Consider the following 18,869-nt stretch of genomic DNA (forward strand, 5'->3'; position numbering starts at 1 on the left):
ACCTCTCCCCGTAACTCAGTCTCTGACCGACCTCTCCCCGTAATCAGTCACTGAACGACCTCTACCCGTAACTCAGTCTCTGACCGACCTCTCCCCGTAACTCAGTCACTGACCGACCTCTCCCCGTAACTCAGTCTGACCGACCTCTCCCCGTAACAGAGTCACTGAGCGACCTCTACCTGTAACTCAGTCACTGACCGACCTCTACCCGTAACACAGTCTGATCGACCTCTCCCCGTAACTCAGTCACTGACCGACCTCTCCCCGTAACTCAGTCTGACCGACCTCTCCCTGTAACTCAGTCACTAACCGACCTCTCCCCGTAACTCAGTCACTGACCGACCTCTCCCCGTAACAGAGTCACTGAGCGACCTCTACCCGTAACTCAGTCACTGACCGACCTCTCCCCGTAACTCAGTCTGACCGACCTCTCCCCGTAACTCAGTCACTGACCGACCTCTCCCCGTAACTCAGTCTGATCGACCTCTCCCCGTAACTCAGTCACTGACCGACCTCTCCCCGTAACTCAGTCTGACCGACCTCTCCCTGTAACTCAGTCACTGACCGACCTCTCCCCGTAACTCAGTCACTGACGGACCTCTCCCCGTAACTCAGTCACTGACCGACCTGTCTCCATAACTCGGTCACTGACCGACCTCTCCCCGTAACTCAGTCACTGACCGACCTCTCCCCGTAACTCAGTTTGAACTACCTCTCCCCGTAACTCAGTCACTGACCGACCACTCCCCGTAACTCTGTCACTGACGGACCTCTCCCCGTAACTCAGTCACTGACCGACCTGCCCCGTAACTCAGTCTCTGACCGACCTCTCCCCGTGACTCAGTCACTGACCGACCTCTCCCTGTTACTCAGTCACTGACCGACCTCTCCCCGTAACGCAGTATCTGACCGACCTCTCCCCGTAACTCAGTCTCTGACCGACCTCTCCCTGTAACTCAGTCTGACCGACCTCTCCCCGTAACTCAGTCTCTGACCGACCTCTCCCCGTAATCAGTCACTGAACGACCTCTACCCGTAACTCAGTCTCTGACCGACCTCTCCCCGTAACAGAGTCACTGAGCGACCTCTACCTGTAACTCAGTCACTGACCGACCTCTACCCGTAACTCAGTCTGATCGACCTCTCCCCGTATCTCAGTCACTGACCGACCTCTCCCCGTAACTCAGTCTGACCGACCTCTCCCTGTAACTCAGTCACTGACCGACCTCTCCCCGTAACTCAGTCACTGACCGACCTCTCCCCGTAACAGAGTCACTGAGCGACCTCTACCCGTAACTCAGTCACTGACCGACCTCTCCCCGTAACTCAGTCTGACCGACCTCTCCGCGTAACTCAGTCACTGACCGACCTCTCCCCGTAACTCAGTCTGATCGACCTCTCCCCGTAACTCAGTCACTGACCGACCTCTCCCCGTAACTCAGTCTGTCCGACCTCTCCCTGTAACTCAGTCACTGACCGACCTCTCCCCGTAACTCAGTCACTGACGGACCTCTCCCCGTATCTCAGTCACTGACCGACCTGTCTCCATAACTCGGTCACTGACCGACCTCTCCCCGTAACTCAGTCTGACCGACCTCTCCCCTTAACTCAGTTTCTGACCGACCTCTCCCCGTAACTCAGTCTGACCGACCTCTCCCCGTAACTCAGTCACTGACCGACCTCTCCCCGTAACTCAGTCTGACCGACCTCTCCCCGTAACTCATTCACTGACTGACCTCTCCCCGTAACTCAGTGTCTGATCGACCTCTCCCCGTGACTCAGTCACTGACCGACCTCTCCCCGTAACTCAGTCACTGACCGACCTCTCCCTGTAACTCAGTCTCTGACCGACCTCTCCCCGTAACTCAGTCTGATCGACCTCTCCCCATAACTCAGTCACTGACCGACCTCTCCCCGTAACTCAGTCACTGACCGACCTCTCCCCGTAACTCAGTCTGACCGACCTCTCCCCGTAACTCAGTCACTGACCGACCTCTCCCCGTAACTCAGTCACTGACCGACCTCTCCCCGTAACTCAGTCTGACCGACCTCTCCCCGTAACTCAGTCTCTGACCGACCTCTCCCCGTAACTCAGTCTGACCGACCTCTCCCCGTAACTCAGTCACTGTCCGACCTCTCCCCGTAACACAGTCACTGACCGACCTCTCCCCGTAACTCAGTCTGACCGACCTTTCCCCGTAACTCATTCACTGACCGACCTTTCCCCGTAACTCAGTCACTGACCGACCTCTCCCTGTAACTCAGTCTGACCGACCTCTCCCCGTAACTCAGTATCTAACCGACCTCTCCCCGTAACTCAGTCACTGACCGACCTCTCCCCGTAACTCAGTCTCTGACCGACCTCTCCCCGTAACTCAGTCTCTGACCGACCTCTCCCCGTAACTCAGTCTGACCGACCTCTCCCCGTAACTCAGTATCTAACCGACCTCTCCCCGTAACTCAGTCTCTGACCGACCTCTCCCCGTAACTCAGTCTCTGACCGACCTCTCCCCGTAACTCAGTCTGATCGACCTCTCCCCGTAACTCAGTCACTGACCGACCTCTCCCCGTAACTCAGTCTGACCGACCTCTTCCTGTAACTCAGTCACTGACCGACCTCTCCCCGTAACTCAGTCACTGACGGACCTCTCCCCGTAACTCAGTCACTGACCGACCTGTCTCCATAACTCGGTCACTGACCGACCTCTCCCCGTAACTCAGTCACTGACCGACCTCTCCCCGTAACTCAGTTTGACCGACCTCTCCCCGTAACTCAGTCACTGACCGACCTCTCCCCGTAACTCAGTCTGACCGACATCTCCCCGTAACTCAGTCTCTGACCGACCTCTCCCCGTAACTCATTCACTGACTGACCTCTCCCCGTGACTCAGTCACTGACCGACCTCTCCCCGTGACTCAGTCACTGACCGACCTCTCCCCGTAACTCAGTCACTGACCGACCTTTCCCCGTAACTCAGTCACTGACCGACCTCTCCCTGTAACTCAGTCTGACCGACCTCTCCCCGTAACTCAGTATCTAACCGACCTCTCCCCGTAACTCAGTCACTGACCGACCTCTCCCCGTAACTCAGTCTCTGACCGACCTCTCCCCGTAACTCAGTCTCTGACCGACCTCTCCCCGTAACTCAGTCTGACCGACCTCTCCCCGTAACTCAGTATCTAACCGACCTCTCCCCGTAACTCAGTCTCTGACCGACCTCTCCCCGTAACTCAGTCTCTGACCGACCTCTCCCCGTAACTCAGTCTGATCGACCTCTCCCCGTAACTCAGTCACTGACCGACCTCTCCCCGTAACTCAGTCTGACCGACCTCTCCCTGTAACTCAGTCACTGACCGACCTCTCCCCGTAACTCAGTCACTGACGGACCTCTCCCCGTAACTCAGTCACTGACCGACCTGTCTCCATAACTCGGTCACTGACCGACCTCTCCCCGTAACTCAGTCACTGACCGACCTCTCCCCGTAACTCAGTTTGACCTACCTCTCCCCGTAACTCAGTCACTGACCGACCACTCCCCGTAACTCTGTCACTGACGGACCTCTCCCCGTAACTCAGTCACTGATCGACCTGCCCCGTAACTCAGTCTCTGACCGACCTCTCCCCGTGACTCAGTCACTGACCGACCTTTCCCCGTAACAGAGTCACTGAGCGACCTCTACCTGTAACTCAGTCACTGACCGACCTCTCCCTGTAACTCAGTCACTGACCGACCTCTCCCCGTAACTCAGTCTGACCGACATCTCCCCGTAACTCAGTCACTGACCGACCTCTCCCCGTAACTCAGTCTGACCGACATCTCCCCGTAACTCAGTCTCTGACCGACCTCTCCCCGTAACTCATTCACTGACTGACCTCTCCCCGTGACTCAGTCACTGACCAACCTCTCCCCGTGACTCAGTCACTGACCGACCTCTCCCCGTAACTCAGTATCTGACCGACCTCTCCCCGTAACTCAGTCTCTGACCGACCTCTCCCCGTGACTCAGTCTGACCGACCTCTCCCCGTAATCAGTCACTGAAGGACCTCAACCCGTAACTCAGTCACTGACTGACCTCTCCCCGTAACTCAGTCTGACCGACCTGTCCCCGTAACACAGTCACTGAACGACCTCTCCCCATAACTCAGTCTGATCGACCTCTCCCCGTAACTCAGTCACTGACCGACCTCTCCCCGTAACTCAGTCTCTGACCGACCTTTCCCCGTAACTCAGTCTGACCGACCTCTGCCCGTAACTCAGACTTACCGACCTCTCACCGTAACTCAGTCACTGACCGACCTCTCCCCGTAACTCAGTCACTGACCGACCTCTCCCCGTAACTCAGTCTCTGACCGACCTCTCCCCGTATCTCAATCTGACCGACCTCTCCACGTAACTCAGACACTGACCGACCTCTCCCCGTAACTCCGACTGACCGATCTCTCCCCGTAACTCAGTCTCTGATCGATGTCTCCCCGTAAATCATTCACTGACCGACCTCTCCCCGTGACTCAGTCACTGACCAACCTCTCCCCGTGACTCAGTCTCTGATCGATGTCTCCCCGTAAATCATTCACTGACCGACCTCTCCCCGTGACTCAGTCACTGACCAACCTCTCCCCGTGACTCAGTCACTGACCGACCTCTCCCTGTAACTCAGTCTCTGACTGACCTCTCCCTGTAACTCAGTCTGACCGAGCTCTCCCCGTAACTCAGTCTCTGACCGACCTCTCCCCGTAATCAGTCACTGAACGACCTCTACCCGTAACTCAGTCTCTGATCGACCTCTCCCCGTAACAGAGTCACTGAGCGACCTCTACCCGTAACTCAGTCACTGAACGACCTCTCCCTGTAACTCAGTCTGACCGACCTCTCCCCGTAACTCAGTCACTGACCGTCCTCACCCCGTAACTCAGTCTGATCGACCTCTCCCCGTAACTCAGTCACTGACAGACCTCTCCCCGTAACTCAGTCTGACCGAACTCTCCCTGTAACTCAGTCACTGACCGACCTCTCCCCGTAACTCAGTCACTGACCGACCTCTCCCCGTAACGCAGTATCTGACCGACCTCTCCCGGTAACTCATTCACTGACCGACCTCTCCCCGTGACTCAGTCACTGACAGACCTCTCCCCGTAACTCAGTCTGATCGACCTCTCCCCGTAACTCATTCACTGACCGACCTCTCCCCGTGACTCAGTCACTGACCGACCTCTCCCTGTTACTCAGTCACTGACCGACCTCTCCCCGTAACGCAGTATCTGACCGACCTCTCCCCGTAACTCAGTCTCTGACCGACCTCTCCCTGTAATTCAGTCTGACCGACCTCTCCCCGTAACTCAGTCTCTGACCGACCTCTCCCCGTAACTCAGTCACTGACCGACCTCTCCCCGTAACTCAGTCTGACCGACCTCTCCCCGTAACAGAGTCACTGAGCGACCTCTACCTGTAACTCAGTCACTGACCGACCTCTACCCGTAACTCAGTCTGATCGACCTCTCCCCGTAACTCAGTCACTGACCGACCTCTCCCCGTAACTCAGTCTGACCGACCTCTCCCTGTAACTCAGTCACTAACCGACCTCTCCCCGTAACTCAGTCACTGACCGACCTCTCCCCGTAACAGAGTCACTGAGCGACCTCTACCCGTAACTCAGTCACTGACCGACCTCTCCCCGTAACTCAGTCTGACCGACCTCTCCCCGTAACTCAGTCACTGACCGACCTCTCCCCGTAACTCAGTCTGATCGACCTCTCCCCGTAACTCAGTCACTGACCGACCTCTCCCCGTAACTCAGTCTGACCGACCTCTCCCTGTAACTCAGTCACTGACCGACCTCTCCCCGTAACTCAGTCACTGACGGACCTCTCCCCGTAACTCAGTCACTGACCGACCTCTCCCCGTAACTCAGTCTGACCGACCTCTCCCCGTAACTCTGTCACTGACCGACCTCTCCCCGTAACTCAGTCACTGACCGACCTCTCCCCGTAACTCAGTTTGACCTACCTCTCCCCGTAACTCAGTCACTGACCGACCACTCCCCGTAACTCAGTCACTGACCGACCTGCCCCGTAACTCAGTCACTGACCGACCTGCCCCGTAACTCAGTCTCTGACCGACCTCTCCCCGTGACTCAGTCACTGACCGACCTCTCCCCGTAACTCAGTCTCTGACCGACCTCTCCCCGTAACTCAGTCTCTGACCGACCTCTCCCCGTAACTCAGTCACTGACCGACCTGCCCCGTAACTCAGTCACTGACCGACCTCTCCCCGTGACTCAGTCACTGACCGACCTCTCCCTGTTACTCAGTCACTGACCGACCTCTCCCCGTAACGCAGTATCTGACCGACCTCTCCCCGTGACTCAGTCACTGACCGACCTCTCCCTGTTACTCAGTCACTGACCGACCTCTCCCCGTAACGCAGTATCTGACCGACCTCTCCCCGTAACTCAGTCTCTGACCGACCTCTCCCTGTAACTCAGTCTGACCGACCTCTCCCCGTAACTCAGTCTCTGACCGACCTCTCCCCGTAATCAGTCACTGAACGACCTCTACCCGTAACTCAGTCTCTGACCGACCTCTCCCCGTAACAGTGTCACTGAGCGACCTCTACCTGTAACTCAGTCACTGACCGACCTCTACCCGTAACTCAGTCTGATCGACCTCTCCCCGTAACTCAGTCACTGACCGACCTCTCCCCGTAACTCAGTCTGACCGACCTCTCCCTGTAACTCAGTCACTGACCGACCTCTCCCCGTAACTCAGTCACTGACCGACCTCTCCCCGTAACAGAGTCACTGAGCGACCTCTCCCCGTAACTCATTCACTGACCGACCTGTCCCCGTAACTCAGTCACTGACTGACCTCTCCCCGTAACTCAGTCTGACCGACCTCTCCCTGTAACTCAGTCACTGACCGACCTCTCCCCGTAACTCATTCACTGACCGACCTGTCCCCGTAACTCAGTCACTGACGGACCTCTCCCCGTATCTCAGTCACTGACCGACCTGTCTCCATAACTCGGTCACTGACCGACCTCTCCCCGTAACTCAGTCTCTGACCGACCTCTCCCCGTAACTCAGTCTGACCGACCTCTCCCCTTAACTCAGTTTCTGACCGACCTCTCCCCGTAACTCAGTCTGACCGACCTCTCCCCGTAACTCAGTCTGACCGACCTCTCCCCGTATCTCAGTCACTGACCGACCTGTCTCCATAACTCGGTCACTGACCGACCTCTCCCCGTAACTCAGTCTCTGACCGACCTCTCCCCGTAACTCAGTCTGACCGACCTCTCCCCTTAACTCAGTTTCTGACCGACCTCTCCCCGTAACTCAGTCTGACCGACCTCTCCCCGTAACTCAGTCACTGACCGACCTCTCCCCGTAACTCAGTCTGACCGACCTCTCCCCGTAACTCATTCACTGACTGACCTCTCCCCGTAACTCAGTGTCTGATCGACCTCTCCCCGTGACTCAGTCACTGACCGACCTCTCCCCGTAACTCAGTCACTGACCGACCTCTCCCTGTAACTCAGTCTCTGACCGACCTCTCCCCGTAACTCAGTCTGACCGACCTCTCCCCGTAACTCAGTCACTGACCGACCTCTCCCCGTAACTCAGTCACTGACCGACCTCTCCCCGTAACTCAGTCTGACCAACCTCTCCCCATAACTCAGTCTCTGACCGACCTCTCCCCGTAACTCAGTCTGACCGACCTCTCCCCGTAACTCAGTCACTGTCCGACCTCTCCCCGTAACTCAGTCACTGACCGACCTCTCCCCGTAACTCAGTCTCTGACCGACCTCTCCCCGTAACTCATTCACTGACCGACCTTTCCCCGTAACTCAGTCACTGACCGACCTCTCCCTGTAACTCAGTCTGACCGACCTCTCCCCGTAACTCAGTATCTAACCGACCTCTCCCCGTAACTCAGTCTCTGACCGACCTCTCCCCGTAACTCAGTCTGACCGACCTCTCCCCGTAACTCAGTATCTAACCGACCTCTCCCCGTAACTCAGTCTCTGACCGACCTCTCCCCGTAACTCAGTCTGACCAACCTCTCCCCGTAACTCAGTCTCTGACCGACCTCTCCCCGTAACTCAGTCTGACCGACCTCTCCCCGTAACTCAGTCTGACCGACCTCTCCCCGTAACTCAGTCTCTGACCGACCTCTCCCCGTAACTCAGTCACTGAACGACCTCTCCCCGTAACTCAGTCACTGACCGACCTTTCCCCGTAACTCAGTCACTGACCGACCTCTCCCCGTAACTCAGTCTGACCGACCTCTCCCCGTAACTCAGTCTCTGACCGACCTCTCCCCGTAACTCAGTCACTGAACGACCTCTCCCCGTAACTCAGTCACTGACCGACCTCTCCCCGTAACTCAGTCACTGACCGACCTCTCCCCGTAACAGAGTCACTGAGCGACCTCTAACTGTAACTCAGTCACTGACCGACCTCTCCCTGTAACTCAGTCACTGACCGACCTCTCCCCGTAACTCAGTCACTGACCGACCTCTCCCCGTAACTCAGTCTCTGACCGACCTCTCCCCGTATCTCAGTCTCTGACCGACCTCTCCCCGTATCTCAGTCTCTGACCGACCTCTCCCCGTATCTCCAACCTCTTTCCATTACTCAGTCCCTCGAGTCCCACGCGTACTTTTACTTTACTTTATTGTCACCAACCAGTCAATACTAGAGCGTACAATCATCACCGCGATATTTGATTCTGCGCTTTGTGCTCCCTGAAGTAAAAATCCAAGTAAATATAATAAAAAATTTAAATTATAAATCAGAAGTAGAAAATAGAAAAGGGAAAGTTAAGGTAGTGCAAGTCAGGTCCGGATATTTGGAAGGTACGACCCAGATCCGGGTCAGAATCTGTTCAGCCGTCTTATCACAGTTGGAAAGAAGCTGTTCCCAAATCTGGCCGTACGAATCTTCAAGCTCCTGAACCTTCTCCCGGAGGGAAGAGGGACAAAAAGTGTGTTGGCTGGGTGTGTCGTGTACTTGATTATCCTGGCAGCACTGCTCCGACATCGTGTGGTGTGAAGTGAGTCCAAGGATGGAAGATTGGTTTGTGTGATGCGCTGGGCTGTGTTCACGATCTTCTGCAGCTTCTTCCGGTCTTGGACAGGACAACTTCCATGCCAGGTTGTGATGCACCCTAGAAGAATGCTTTCTACAGTGCACCTATAAAAATTAGTGAGGGTTTAGGGGACAGGCCAAATTTCTTCAGCTTTCTCAGGAAGTAATGACGCTGGTGGGTCTTCTTGGCAGTGGACTCTGCTTGGTTAGACCAAGTCAGGTCATTTGTGATATTGACCCCGAGGAACTTAAAGCTTTTGACCTGTTCCACCTGTGCATCACCGATGTAGATGGGGTTGTGCGGTCTGCTACTCCTTCTGAAGTCAACAACCAATTCCTTCATCTTGCTGACGTTGAGGGATAGGTTATTGTCTTCGCACCATGCCACCAGGTTCTTAATTTCCTCTCTGTACTCAGACTCATCATTACCCGAGATACGGCCTACAATTGTGATATCATCAGCAAACTTATATATTGAGTTCAATGGAAACTTGGCTACACAATCATGGGCGTACAGTGAGTACAGCAGGGGGCTGAGTACACAGCCTTGTGGGGCACCGGTGCTCAGAGTGATTGTAGAGGAGAGCTCATTCCCTATTTTTACCGCCTGGGTCCTGTCTGTGAGGAAGTTGAAGATCCAGCTGCAGATCTGAGTGCTAAGACCCAGGTTCCGGAGACTCGCCTACTGCAGGGAGATGCAGAACTGCTGTGTATTCTGTTTCACAGAGACCTGGCTCTCCCCTGCCACCCCCAACTGTGCCATCCGACCAGAGGGATTTTCGATCCATCTGATGGACCACACAGCGTCTTCGGGCACGACGAAGGGAGGTGGAGTCTGCCTACTGATCAACCCTGCGTGGTGCTTGGACACAGTGGCACTGACAAGCTCCTGCAGTCCAGATCTGGAACATCTGTCAGTGAAGTGTCGTCCTTATTATCTGCCACGGGAATTCACCTCGGTCATACTGACAGCGGTCTACATTTCCCCCCCAGGCGGATGTGGAGTGTGCTGTGAATACACCGTATGCCAACATCAGTGAACCTGAGACAGGTATGCGGAGGCTTTGCTGATTACAGCCGGGGACTTTAACCAGGCCAACCTCAGCAAAGCACTCCCAAAGTTATACCAACATGTCTCCTGCTCCACTAGAGGCCCGAATATACTTGACCACTGCTACACAGCAGTCAAGGATGACTACCATTCCGTCCCACGACCTCACTTTGGAAAATCGGACCATCAGGCCGTACTCCTCCTCCCGGCTTACAAACAGAAACTGAAGCGGGATGTCACGGTGTCAAAAGTGGTGTCACGTTGGACAGAGGAAACGGATGAGGTCCTCCGTGACTGCTTTGAATCGGTGGACTGGTTAGTATTCAAGAGCTTGGCAGCTAACCTCGATGAGTATGCCTCAGCTGTCACGGACTTTATCTGGAAGTGCACAGAGGACTGATCGTGAGGTATGACAGTAGTGAAGCTTTGTTTTAATGATTGGAGGCCTGTGTTCATTGGTGAGCCATAGGGATCAGTCAGAATCAACACACACAAAATGCTGGTGGAACACAGCAGGCCAGGCAGCATCTATAGGGAGAAGCACTGTCGACGTTTCCGGTCGAGACCCTTCGTCAGGACTAACCGAAAGGAAAGATAGTAAGAGATTTGAAAGTAGTGGGGGGAGGGGGAAATGCGAAATGATAGGAGAAGACCGGAGGGAGGGGTGAAGCTAAGAGCTGGAAAGGTGATTGGCTAAAGGGATACAGAGCTGGAGAAGGGAAAGGATCATGGGACGGGAGGCCTCAGGAGAAAGGGGGAGGGGGAGCACCAGAAGGAGATGGAGAACAGGCAGGGTGATGGGCAGAGAGAGAGAGAAAAAACAAACAACTAAATATGTCAGGGATGGGGTAAGAAGGGGAGGAGGGGCATTAATGGAAGTTAGAGAAGTCAATGTTCATGCCATCAGTTTGGAGGCTACCCAGCTGGTATATAAAGTGTTGTTCCTCCAACCTGAGTGTGTCTTCATCTTGACAGTAGAGGAGGCCATGGATAGACATATCAGAATGGGAATGGGACATGGAATTAAAATGTGTGGCCACTGGGAGATCCTGCTTTCTCTGGCGGACCGAGCGTAGGTGTTCAGTGAAACGGTCTCCCAGTCTGTGTCAGGTCCCCATCCCTGACATATTTAGTTGTTTGTTTTTTTCTCTCTCTCTGCCCATCACTCTGCCTGTTCTCCATCTCCCTCTGGTGCTCCCCTCCCCCTTTCTTTCTCCCGAGGCCTCCCGTCCCATGATCCTTTCCCTTCTCCAGCTCTGTATCACTTTCGCCAATCACCTTTCCAGCTCTTAGCTTCATCCCACTCCCTCCGGTCTTCTCCTATCATTTTGCATTTCCCCCTCCCCCCACTACTTTCAAATCTCTTAGTATCTCTTCTTTCTGTTAGTCCTGACGAAGGGTCTCGGCCTGAAACGTTGACAGCGCTTCTCCTTATAGATGCTGCCTGGCCTGCTGCGTTCCACCAGCATTTTGTGTGTTGTTGTTTGAATTTCCAGCATCTGCAGATTTCCTCGTGTTTATTCAGTCAGAATCAGTCAGGTTTAATATCACTGGCATACGTGATGCTTGTGATTATTGAAAGCCAGCATGCTTTCTGAATGGACAGGGCAGGAGTGCAGGGGTGGGGCATTTGAAGAAGAAAATCACCTGGGGTGTCTTCTGCATACACAATTAATCACACAGTCTGTACACTTGTGCATCTGATTGGAGAGGAAATTTCCCCCCCCCCCCCCCGTCCCTCCATTTCTCTTTCTCCATTTCCCATTCTGTCTCCCCTTTCTCTGTCACTCTTCTCATCAGCTGCCTAACACCTCTCTCTGCTGCCTCTGTTCCTTCCCTCCTTCCCTTTCCTGCATGGTCCACTGCCCTCTCGTATCAGATTCCTTCTTCTTCAGCTCTTTACCTCTTCCACCTATCACCTCCCAGCTTCTTGCTTCTCCCCACCTTCCCCCTCACTTGGTCTCACTTTTGCCAGCTTGTACTCCTTCCCCTCCCCATACCGTCTCATTCTGGCTTCTTCCCCCTTCCTTTCCAGTCCGGATGAAGGGCCTCTGCCCGAAACATCGACTGTTTATTCCCTCCCATCAATGCTGCCTGACCTGCTGAGTTCCTTCCACATTTGGTGTGTGTTACTCTGCACAAAATTGCTAATCTTTATAACAGTTTGCTTCTTTTCTAGATGTTGGGAGAACAATGGGAGCAAACATACCTGGTGGACCATAAGAGGCACGATATTGCTTACAGTTGTCGTAAGTCAAAATATTTCTTTTTTAAAAAATTAAATGAGTAAAATGTGTGAAGTTTGATGATTTATTATACCCAGGTTTGTATTAAGCATTCCTACCATGGTCTGTAAGGAGTTAGTACATTCTCCCTGTGACCACTTGAGTTTCCTCCCGCAGTCCAAAAACCTTCCAGTCAGTAGGTTAATTGATCACTGTGAATTGTCCCCTGATGAGGCTTGGATCTAATCGGGATTGTTGTGTGGCATGGCTCAAAGCACTAGAAGGGCCAGTTCCATGTTGTATCTCAATAAATAAAATAACTTAAAGTAAGCTGAGTTAAATTGGTTTATTGTCTCGTGTTGTGAGGGAATATACAAGTTTGTCTTGCGTGCCATCCGGGCAGATTATTTCATCACAACAGTACACGATCTAAAACAAGGGGCAATCTTTTTAAGGCGATTGGACGAAAGTACAGGGAGGATGTCAGAGTTAAGTTTTTTTAACACGGAGAGTGGTGGGTGAGTGGAACGTTCTGCCAGATGAGGTAGAGGCAGATACGTTAGGGACATTTAAGAAACTTAGTCACAAAGATGAAAGAAAAATTGAGGACTGTGTGGGAGGAAAAGATTAGATTGATCTTGGAGTAGGTCAAAAGGTTGTCACAATATTGTGGGCTGAAGGGCCTCCCATGTTCTATGAATTCATTTTAAATAACTCTATGCCTCTAACATCTAATAATAACCTGATCTTTCATTTTTCCTTCCAAAGTGGATGACCTCACATTTACCAACATTGTACTCTATCCGCCAGGCACTTGCCCACTCACTTAACCTATCTATATCTCTCTGCAGACTCTCCATATCTTCTGCACAATTTGCTTTTCCACTCAATTTAGTGTCATCAGTAAACTTAGATACACTACACTTGGTCCCCTCTTCCAGATCATTAATGTATATAGTGAGCAGTCGCAGGCCCAGCACCGACCCCTGCGGGACACCGCTCACCACTGATTGCCAACCAGAGTAACACCCATGTATCCCAACTCTCTGCTTTCTATTAGTTAACCAATCCTCTATCCATGTTAATACATCACCCCCAACTCCATGCATCCTTATCTTACGGATAAGTCTTTTGTGTGGCACCTCATCAAACGCCTTCTGGAAATCCAAGTAAATAATGTTGATCTGTTCCCCTCTACGCACTGCGCTCGTCATATCCTCAAAGAACTCCAGTAAGTTTGTCAAACAGGACCTGCCTTTGCTGAATCCATGCTGTATCTGCCTGATGGATCCATTTCTTTCCAGATGCCTCACTATTTCTTCTTTAATGACAGCTTCAAGTATTTTCCCAACTACAGATGTTAAACTAACTGACCTATAGTTACCTGCCTTTTGCCTACATCCTTTTAGGAACAGTGGTGTGACATTTACCATCTTCCAATCTGCCAGGACTTGCCCAGAGTCCAGAGAATTTTGGTTAATTATCACCAAAGCCTCCACTATAACCTCGGCCATTTCCTTCAGCACCCTGGGGTGCATTCCATCAGAACCAGGGGTTTGTCTATCTTCAGGCCCACAAGTTTGCTCAGCACTCCCTCTTTAGTGATAGCTATAGTATCAAGGTCCTCACCTCCCATCACATCCATAACGTCTCTCTTTGGCATGTTAGATGTGCCCTCCACCGTGAAGACCGACACAAAATAGTCATTCAAAGCCTCTGCCATTTCTTCATCACCCAATATCAATTCCCCCCTCTCGTCCTCCAAGGGACCTACATTCACTTTAGCCACCCTTTTCTACTTTATATAATTATAAAAACTTTTACTATCCATTTTTATAATTTGTGCTTGTTTATTTTCATAATCTATCTTCCCTTTATTTATTACTCACTTAGTGGTACTTAGTTGCTTTTTAAAGTTTTCCCAATCTTCCAGTTTCCCACTACTCTTGGTGGCTTTGTATGCACAAGCTTTTAGTTTGATGCCTTGTTTTATTTCCTTAGTTATCCAGGGCTGGCTCTCCCACCCTCACTGTCCTCACCTTTAACTGGAACATACCTTTGTTGAGCACTGTGAAAAATCTCTTTGAAAGTCTTCCACTGTTCCTCAACCATCCCACCATATAGCCTGTGTTCCCAGTCTACACCAGCCAAATCCTCCCTTATCCCATTGTAATCTCCATTGTTTAGGCATAATTCACTGGTTTTAGATTGAACTATTGCACCCTCCATTTGTATGAGAAACTCATTCACACTGTGATCACTCTTTCAGAGAGGATCCCTAACTACAAGATCACTAATTTCACCAGTCTCATTGCACAGGACCAGACCTAAGACAGCACATTCCCCTGTAGGTTCAGTAACATGCTGCTCAAGAAAGCCATCACGGATGCATTCTATGGAGTCCTCCTCAAGACTGCCTCGACCAACTTGATTCACCCAACCTATGTGCATTAGAGTCCCCCATGATAACTGCTGATCCATTCTCACGAGCCTCAGATGATTCTCGGTTTTTGCCTGTGCCACTGTAATGTTATTCGGTGGCCGATAGACAACTCCCACCAGTGAATTTTTTTCCCTTTACTATTTGTAATCTCTACCCAGATGGATTCAGCATTCTGCTCCTTTGATCTTGTATCGTCTCTCACTATCGCCCTGATCTCATCTTTAATTAAGAGCGCTACCTCCCCCCACCTTGTGCTTATCCTTCCTTGTTACCTGGTATCCTTGGATATTTAATTCCCAATCCTCTCCACGCTGTAACCACGTTTCTGTAATGGCCACTAAATCAAACCCCTTGGTACTGATTTGTGCCACTAGTTCAAGAACAAAGAGTTTAGACCAGTGCTACACAGGAACAAGTCCTTTGCCCTACAGTGTTGTGCTGAACTAATTAAACTTCAGCACAATTACATCAAAACAGGATTTATGGAGAACGCAAACTATTTTAGGTTCATCATCCTCATCAGATGCCTGTTACGCCACTGCCATTGAAAGCAGCAATGAAGATCTTCCATCTCTGTCTGTCCTTATTGTGCCCCGGAATTCTTTGTTGCTGTTTCCATAGCGATTGTTTTTTCGACCAGTCAGGGCTGTTGGCCCCAAGCTGAATCCCCGAACCTGGAGGACCAGTGGGCATCTCTTCATCTGGTCTCTACCCTTTGACCTGTTTGGCGTGTGTGACCCTACCAAGAGTCAAACCGCAAGCCCCGACTCCAGCCAACATAGATCTCTGGGTCATTGAGGCACACAAGCCTCCAAACCCTACGACAAGGTTGGGGTCCTCTTGGAGGTATTTTAGGTTCCAATGGTCTTTTTTTTCCCTCTTGTTCTGTTCTGTTGGCTATATACTGTACCAGGGAACTCCAACAAAGAGCAATGTGGAGTGAGAAAGAGAATGGAATCAGAATGATTATCACTGGCACGTATTCATCGTCATTCAGTGACAATGTACTACAGCATAGAAGCAAGCCGGTTAATCCATTTGTGATAGTCCCATCGATCCGCACCTGGACCTCAGGCCTCCATACCCTTCCCATCCATGTACTTATCCAAATCCTCTTAAATGTTGGAATCGAATCCACGTCCACCACTGCGGAAGCTCATTCCACACTCTCACCGCCTCTCAAACATTTCACCTTTCACCCTTCATTTATGACCTCTAGGTCAAGTCTCACCCAACCTCAGTGCTTGCATTTACTCTCTCTATACCCCTCATCATTTTATATACCTCTGTCAAATCTCCTCTTGTTCTCCTACGCTTCAGGGAATAAAGTCCTAACCTGTTCAATCCTTCCTGGCTACATGCTTGTAAATTTTCTCTGTACTCTTTTAATCGCGTTGATAGGTAGGTGACCAGAGCTGATCACAGTACTCCAAGTACGTTGTGAAGTGTCTTGTTTTGCAGCAGCAGTACAGTGCAATATGTAGAAATACTGTATGTTGCAATAAGAAATATATGAAAAAAAGAGTGCCAAAAGAGAGCAAAATGGTGAGGTCGTGTTCATGGAAGCTGTTCCTAAAACGTTGAGCGTGGCTGTTCAAACTCCTGATGGTAGTACTGAGAAGAGGGCATCTCCTGGGTGGGGAGAATACCTCTTAGATTATCAATTTTTGGAATGGGAATTCTTTCCCTAGATCTCAGCAGCTCTCTAATTCTTTGTCTTCCTTCACCTCTTTGTCTTTTATCTCCATCTATGGGTTATAACGGAGTTTGCCAGCATTAACTCGGCTTAACGGCACCTGATCCGTTGAAATCAAAATGGGTTAAATTCAAGTTCAAGTTCAACTGTCATTCAACCATTCACATGAACACAGCCAAATGAGACAGTGTTCCTCCTGGGCCAGGGTGAGGAGAACAGTACCAGCGGTCACACACAGCTCAGATAGCGTTCATAAGTAAGACAGCAGGAAGCAGAAGTTACAAACAAACAAACAAATATACATACTAGTAATACTGCCCATGCCTCTGACTATCATGGCCTGTAGGTTGATGGTGCATGGATGGTGTTATGGAGCCACGTTTCTGCAAGAACAAGCGTGCAGCAGTTGCTCATCTCATGCAAGTGCAGCCACAGCTGAATGCAATCCAGCTTGTGGGATGGTTTTTAATGCCCGGGGTACCAAAAAACTCATAAGATCTATAGGTCTTTCTTCCCAAAACTTGTCCAAGTGACTCCCATTTGCCTGTGATTAGTCCGTATACCTCTAAAGCAGGAATCGACAGACACCTTGGTTAATGTTAGGGGCCCATGGCATAAAAAAGTTTGGGTATCCCTGGCAGTCTAAGTCTTTCCTATGCATACACCTATTGAACATTGTAATTGTATGCCTTTACTGCATGCTCTGGCAGCTCGTCCCAAATACCCACCACCCTCTGAGTTAAAAAGATCCCCCCAAGTCTCTTTAAATCTCTCCCCTCTCACATTAAACATATATACCCTCTAGTTTTAGATACTCCAGCCTGGGGGAAAGGTATATACCCCTCACTCGAGCGGCGCAGTAAAGTTCAATCAGCTTTACAACACCAGCAATCTCTGATTGGGATTTGATTCCCACCGGTGTCTGTAAGGAGCTCCCCGTGGAGCGTGTAGATGTCCTCTGGGTACTCCCACATTCCAACGACGTGCGGTTAGGGTTTGTGAGTTGTGGGCATGCTAGAATCGTAGTGACACTTGCAGGCTGCCCCCAGTACAATCCTCAGACTGTGTTGGTCAATGATGCAAAACGGTGCATTGCATTCTATGTTTTGATGTTTCGATACAAATAAAGGTAAAGCTGTCGTAGGAAAGCAACATCCCTCATCAAAGACCCTCACCATCCAGGCCATGCTCTTTGAGATATTGAGATATTCCCACAACCAATAATCTCACTTTAAGGACTTTTTATCTTGTTATTTCATGCTCGTTATTTACTGCTATTTATTTATATTTGTGTTTGCACAGTTGTTGTCTCCTATGTTCTACTTGTTCTTTCATTGATCCTGTTATAATTACTATTCTATAGATTTACTGAATAAGCTTGCAGGAAAATGAATCTCAGGGTTGTACACAGTGACAAGTACTCTGATAATAAAATTTACTTTGATCTTGAATCTTAAAGCTAATCTTACGAGTCTAATTCTGCTTGTAGCACCTGGGATGTTTTGTTACAATTCTATGTATAAAGCAGGGGTGCCCAACCTTTTTCATGCCATGGACCAATACTATTAAGCAGGGGGTCCGTGGAACCCAGGTATAAAGTGATGATAGTTTTCTACAAAAATGAGTTAACAGGACCACATCAAAAATTAGACAGCAGAGATTTCAAAAATAAATTTTATTGAATAAGTTGGTAGAGTTAAAGAAAAAAAGAGACTCAGTAATTCCATATTAAATAGCCTGAAGATAAAAAGAGAAAGTTCTACAAACTTTCAGGAATAATAAAAAAATAAATTGCTACCTGTAACTTACAATTTATGAAGAGTTCAATTAACAGGATGATCTATTTTTGTGCTTAACACCAAGGTGAACTTCCTGATATTTCTGAATATCATCCGTATTCTGATTCAGAAGCTGGGATCAAGAAACATAGGAGGAAACTCGTGCGGTCATTTCTCGTAAGTAACTACTTAGAAGCAGGTGGGAGGATTGACACTCAGCGTAAGTTACTAATGTGGGCAAGGAAAATGATAAATGTCTCTTTGTGTACCAACTATTTCTAATAAGGGTGTCACACTTAATTTAAGAAGCATTTGGGCCCCCTATCTCAGAAGGGATGTGCTGACACTGAAGAGGTTACAAAGGAGATTCACGAAAATGATTCCAGGATTGAATGGCTTGGCCTATGAAGAGCGTTTGATGGCTCTGGGCCTGTCTTCACTAGAATTCCGAAGAATGAGGGGTGACCTCATTGAAACCTATCAAATGGTGAAAGGCCTTGATAGAGTGGGTGTGGAGAGGATGTTTCTTACAGTGGGAGAGTCTAAGACCGGAGGACACAGCCTCAGAATAGAGGGGTGTCCTTTTAGA

The 18,869-nt window shown here is 50.5% G+C and overlaps 1 protein-coding gene across 2 annotated transcripts in view; it reads left to right on the forward strand.

Annotated features, from left to right (window-relative positions):
• Positions 1-18,869, forward strand: part of LOC140732415 (secretin receptor-like) — a 236,510-nt gene that overhangs the window by 168,379 nt on the left and 49,262 nt on the right. For both annotated transcript variants that reach the window (XM_073055044.1, XM_073055043.1), the window contains exons 9-10: positions 12,318-12,387; positions 18,366-18,457. In XM_073055044.1, the coding sequence (XP_072911145.1) occupies positions 12,318-12,387; positions 18,366-18,457 (162 nt within the window). The remainder of the gene's footprint in view (positions 1-12,317; positions 12,388-18,365; positions 18,458-18,869) is intronic.

The sequence above is a fragment of the Hemitrygon akajei genome, chromosome 8, assembly GCF_048418815.1.
Source record: "Hemitrygon akajei chromosome 8, sHemAka1.3, whole genome shotgun sequence".
Classification (NCBI taxonomy): Eukaryota; Metazoa; Chordata; class Chondrichthyes; order Myliobatiformes; family Dasyatidae; genus Hemitrygon; species Hemitrygon akajei.